The sequence below is a fragment of the Halyomorpha halys genome, unplaced genomic scaffold (genome assembly GCF_000696795.3).
Source record: "Halyomorpha halys isolate HHAL.00 unplaced genomic scaffold, Hhal_1.1 Scaffold242.1, whole genome shotgun sequence".
NCBI lineage: Eukaryota > Metazoa > Arthropoda > Insecta > Hemiptera > Pentatomidae > Halyomorpha > Halyomorpha halys.
Genome location: NW_027106343.1, coordinates 229,607 through 235,497, shown reverse-complemented (window position 1 = coordinate 235,497; position 5,891 = coordinate 229,607). Strand labels below are relative to the sequence as shown.

At 30.4% G+C, this 5,891-nt stretch overlaps 2 protein-coding genes across 2 annotated transcripts in view; both read right to left on the bottom strand.

Moving 5' to 3' along the window:
* Window positions 1–4,364: 4,364 nt before the first annotated feature.
* LOC136795115 (zinc finger protein ZFP2-like) lies at window positions 4,365–5,840 on the bottom strand. The gene has a single exon (XM_067044688.1). The coding sequence runs from the start codon at window positions 5,734–5,736 to the stop codon at window positions 4,765–4,767; it is 972 nt and encodes a 323-aa protein (XP_066900789.1). The 5' UTR covers window positions 5,737–5,840; the 3' UTR covers window positions 4,365–4,764.
* A 29-nt stretch (window positions 5,841–5,869) lies between these two features.
* Window positions 5,870–5,891, bottom strand: part of LOC106680094 (uncharacterized) — a 5,777-nt gene continuing 5,755 nt past the window's right edge. The window contains exon 5 of the mRNA XM_067044690.1: window positions 5,870–5,876. Within this exon, the coding sequence (XP_066900791.1) occupies window positions 5,870–5,876 (7 nt within the window). The remainder of the gene's footprint in view (window positions 5,877–5,891) is intronic.

Sequence of the window (5,891 nt, the reverse complement as noted above, 5' to 3'; positions counted from 1 at the left end):
TTGTTCTAGCTATGATTATTTTGTAGGAGATTTCTGCCACCAAATTTTTTTTTGGTAAATTTCCGGTACCAAATTGTATTGCTGTCCTACTTTTCAGTTTAACATATTATGCCTCTTTAATATTTAATTTTTTTCTTAATGACTTGTAGCATATAATCTGTGGGCATATAGGTAGATGCTGTGGATTCACTGGTATGCACTTCTCCAAAATCAGCAGATTATTTTATCATCTCAAAAAAACATTTTCATCTTAAATTAAAATTTTATTTATAAATACTTACCCCCTTATATCAAAAAATATGTGGTGAGTGCAATCACACAACTTTCCTTGCTGCTGTTGTTGCTAATCACCCCTATATTCCCAACTCCCAAAGGAGTTAATTTATCTTCCGATAGAACAAAGAGTTAATTTATCACAATGGAACAAGGAGACTTGTGAAAGAAATTTGTTCCATTGTTTATGTCCTTTTTTTAATTATCTGAAACCACTGGTTAATACTATTCCAAGAATATTTGTCACTCGTGTTTATTGTTTTGTTTTTTAGGTTGAATTAGACTCTTCATGAGGTCATTGTTTTACCTCAAATTTGATAAATTTAAACTATAAATTAAACAAGGAAAAACAATAAAATGAATAAATATTGGCTTATATACATCTATATGTGTATAATATGAGAAATTTAGTTCAAGTTTTAAATTTTATGCATCAAAAATCAAAATTTATTTTATTTTCTGCAATTTCGTGTTGAAAAACTTAAAATGTGCAAAATTGTGGTTAAACCCCAAAACTATAAAATTAGTGTTATTTGAATGTCTTTTTCATAAGTCTAATTCCTGTCAAGGTTTGGCAAAATTTGAAGCTAAGGAATAAAAGATAGAATTCCATGAAAAACTAGTCTCTATTGTAATATCCTCTTTTTGTGTAAATAGTATATTTTTTATACATAAAAATATAAAATATAAACCAAAAAGAAAGCTAACCAGTTTTGTTTAGTCAAATATGAAATGGAAAGATTGTTATTCAAAACAAAGAAGATGGTGGGGCGTATCTTGCCAAGTTTGTTGAATCGCGGCCATGTTGAGCAGATTCAGATATTTTAAAAACTTTATTTTAACTTCCCATCTTAATTGAAATTACAGTACATTTAAGAAAAAATATAAGTTAAGAATAAGTATTAAAGAAAATTATTCTAGATAATAGAAAATATAAAGGAAATCATAAGAAAAAACTCAATACCGTAGTGCTACCATCGATGTTGAGAACTAACACCTAGAGAAGGGAAAGGAAGAAAACTGGGTTTTTGAAGAGATTTGTTGCTTAGGCATGGGCGAGGAGTGATGTTTTCTGGATGGATAAGGTCATCATCATCGAAGAATCGGAAGAAATCAAAGGGTCATCCAGGAAGAAAACGGGACAGGACTCTTTGTTTGGATCACTAAACAACACACTTCGGTGGATGAGAAGTGAGTAAAAAAACTGTTAGAGGACCAATGCTTTACTTTGTTAGTGTTTTTTTACGGAAAGATTGCTAACAGTCAGTGTTAGTTTATTGAAAAAATCATCAAAAGAAGATTCTATGATAAATTGGTTAGTTTTGTTCTATCTAAAACTAAATACATTTGTAAAAGAGATATTAATTTAATTAAGTGTTATTGGTAAAAAAAGTGTCTGCCTGATTGCCTAGAAACCCGCCCTGAGATTAAGAGTCTAAAATGTTATAAAATTCTACTATCTATTTAATATTTAATCTTTTTATTTAAAGTTGTCATCTTCAAAAATATATCTTAGATGTGAAAATAAAGTTAAAACTATAAAATATATATTTCCCTTTATTTTTTATAAATAATTTTTGATTATCACTCTATTTATGATCATGAGATCCTGATGAGAGGCCTCTCATGGTGAACTCTCTCTCTCTCTCCGAAGGTCTTGTGGAATGTTTCCTTAAGGAAAGGGACACATTTTTCATATATTTCTTTTTTTTCCCTTTTCACTCCACCTTCCTGTTCGCGGTCATTACTTTCAAATCTTACTGTCGGATCCAAGACCAGAGCCGTGCCTCCGATTTTTGTAAATGCGACAATATCGGCATATCTTACGGATCCTCCTCCAAGCAGATGAAGTATTTTCTTTCAAGGAACTTCATCAATTCTTCCTTGACCCTGTGGTCCCGGCGTGTTATAAGGAGGGAGTTGTTGGGACACTTTCCCAGCACATGAGCTGGTGTTTCAGACTATCTGCCGCATTTGGGACAGAGGGACCCAACTTCTCCTTGCTGCCCACTGGCTCCTGGGACTCCACGCACGTGTGCGTAGTTGATATTAAGTTTAAGGGCGTTCACCCATTCTGACCCCGAGAGTACCTGCTTCTCACATACATATCTATTAGCTCTCGGGGTCAATAGATAATAATAAAATTACTTGAAGATCACTGGTTGACTGTGTGTAATAATAGAAAAGGATTATGGCCCAGGTGCTGTCGAAGAATAACCCAAATAGTGATTAAACTATTTATTAGCCAATGTTTTTCCCCACATTGCAGGGCTTCATCAGGGCTAAAAAGGATACAAATAATTAAATAATGTAAAGATAAATGGGAAAAGTAAAAAAAAAATGTAATATGTAACTATAAGTGTAATATATAATTAATAAGATGTAAATATCACATCATTTTAATTTTTCATTTACTTTTCTCATTTATGTTTACATCATTTAAGTGTTTGTATCTTTTTTAGCCCTGATGAAGCCTTGCAAAGTGGGGCGAAATGTTGGCTCAATATAAATAGTTTAATTACTATTTGAGTTTTTCTTTGACTGCACCTGGACCATCTTCCTTTTCCAATTAAAAAATTAAAATTTACCAATTGTAGCATATTTCTACTTATAAATTACACAACCGAATTTACTTTGAACATCATTTTTAGGAAATCCTCACTCCTTGATGCTTTCTTGATTTTTCACCTCTGTTAAATAAATGTTTAAATCTTAATAATGATAAAATTATTGTTAAACTTTATTTAATCACTAAAATATTTCTTATAAACTTCTGATTAATATTACCTTTTTTTCATTGATTCATAGATATGGATAGAATATTGGTCTTAACAAAGAGTGTGTACTTATATGTGTATGTGTACTTATGAGTAATGTGGGAACTTATAACTTAAAAATCAACAAACATTTCAGAAGAAAATTTATTTTATATTTAAATAAGAACTATTAGAATAAGAATACATAAGAATTATTAGATCATCATAAAGTTAATGAAATAAAAACATTTAAAAATCAGAATTCATATTAACAAGTAGTATAAGTAAATAAATAATAATATGTTTTTCATAGTTTAAAAAAAAAAATATTATTCGTTAACTAGTGTTATAAGTAAATAAATAATAATAATATTTTTCATAGCTTAAAAAAAAATTGATTATTCATTAACTAATAAAACTATATGTTTGCGTACTTTTATAATACCTCATAGCATTACTTTCCCAAATATTGCTAAGTTCTTGGAAACTTGCGATTGAAGGTACCTTAAATAAGGTATTTGCGTTATAGCTTGGGCAGAAAAAAAATAAATTATTGGAAGAACTGTACACATGTATGTAATGTATCAGAAGATATTTTATTTCAGAAAATATAAGAGAAGATGCTTGGAGAGGGGGAGGGTACAGTTAGTAGAAAAAACACAAATAAACAAAAGAATTATTTATTTGTGCCGACGTTTCGACCTAATTTTCAAGTCTTCATCAGGGCTATAAAAACAAAAAGACAACAACCATCATTCAGAGAGAATAAATAAATAAATAAAAATGAATAATATAGACCAAAAAATTTAGAAATATACCTAACGAAGAAAGAACTTCTTTCTCTCGTATTTCTTACTTTCTTCATTCCCTATTCTCCATATATTTCTTCTTATCCCTTGTTCTTTCTTTTTACAATATTGTTTTTACATACACTCCATTATTAATTTAACTAATTCTTTATACTCATCTATATAACTAAAAGGTTTTTAATGTTACTCATCTATATAGCATTCTTACCCACTGTATCATTTATTTATTACTCAAATTTATATGTATATAAATAACAATATTATCAATCTACAACTGTCTTTGTCCATAGTTATTAATCAACTAGATTATATTTTCATTTCATTGTTATGTATATTTACATATTTGTTAGTCTATTATTTTTTTTCTCTGAATGATGGTTGTTGGCTTTTTTTTTTTATAGCCCTGATGAAAACCTGAAAATTAAGTCGAAACGTAGGCTCAAATAAATAGTTCTTTTGTTTATTTGTGTTTTTTCTGCTGATCGCATCTCCTCCCTCTCCCCCTCCCCCCGACCATCTTCTTCTCTTATATGTCTAGGATCAACTATCTTCACCTCACTTCAGGAAATATATTGAAAATCATTAAAAAGTAATACCTAAGTCATGGAACAATACAATTTTCTTGTATCTTTTTAACCATGATGAAGCTCTACAAAGTGGAGCGAAACGTCAGCAAATAAATCGTTAGCTATTTTGGTTTTGTTTTTCACCGCACTCCAGACCATCTCCTTCATACTAATTATTAGTATTTTAGTTGCACAAATGCATTTCTTTTATTTTGTTTTTTTACTTAAAACTTACAGTGATTTTAAGTAAGTAAGAAAGTAAATTTCCTTAAAGAGTTTATATTTATTTCTTTTTGTTTTTTTTTAAATATTTTTAATAGGTATTATAAATCTTCAGTTTCATGACTATACTCCAGAGCATTAATCATCTTTAGAAGTTTGCTGTTTATGGCTTAATAAGTGTCTGTTTAAATTAGATATTTGTGTAAAATACTTGTTACATATTTGGCAATGGTATGGTTTCTTTCCTGTATGTACCCTTTTATGTACCGACAAACTGAATTGCCAAGTGAAAGCTTTATTACACTCACTACATTTGTATAATTTTTCTCCCGTGTGGATATTTTGATGTTTCATCAAAGTTCCAAGCCTGGCATAACTTTTGTGGCAAGTTCTGCATTTGTAAGGCTTCTCGCCTGTATGAGTTCTATAGTGTAATTTCAATGAACTAGTTTTGGCAAAACTTTTTTCACATAATTCGCATTTTAACAATTGTTCTTTTGCATTGGAACTACCAGAATCCTTTAGGCACACTTTACACTTATGGATACTATCTTCATGGGTTTTCGCATGCTTTGACAATCCCTTATGTGTTTTGAAACTTTGAAAGCACTCTTCGCACTTAAATATTTTTTCACTTGAATGACTCCTTTCGTGTTTTTTACAATTTCCAGGGCTGATAAATGTTTTAGGACACAGAGGACATTTGTAACGTTTGTCATTAAAATGCCGTCTTACATGTAACGTCAAATTACTTTTGTGACGGAAAGATCTACTGCAGAGGTTACATATGAATGGTCGTTCTCCAGTGTGGATTCTATAGTGTACTCTCATTGCACCGTGCTCTACAAATCTCTTCTCACAGACAGGACACTCATAAGGTCGATCTCCTGTATGGGTCCTAGTATGCCTTAGTAAACAGTTTCGTCTGGTAAAAGTCTTAGTACAATACTGACACTTATGTGGTTTATTTCTAGACTCATTTAAGTTCAGATCTTTATTACTTTTTTTTTCCATTTCAATTTCACTATCAGAATCTTGTACATCAACATTAGTATCGCATGTTTGGTCGCCAATTTCAGTTATCTTATTTTTAATCATGTGAGACCTCATGTGTCTCGACAAATCGTTTAGCCTTGTGGAAGTCTGAGACTTATGTTTTTTATTTTTGTATTCAATTAAATCCAAATCTTCATCACTGTTTGTTTCAGTTTCTATTTCACTATCAGAATCTTGTACATCAACATTAGTAGCTGCAGAACCACATG

Excerpts from the sequence above, each read along its gene's own strand:
- LOC136795115 (XM_067044688.1), bottom strand. The coding sequence starts at position 5,736 with ATGAGGTCTCACATGATTAAAAATAAGATAACTGAAATTGGCGACCAA.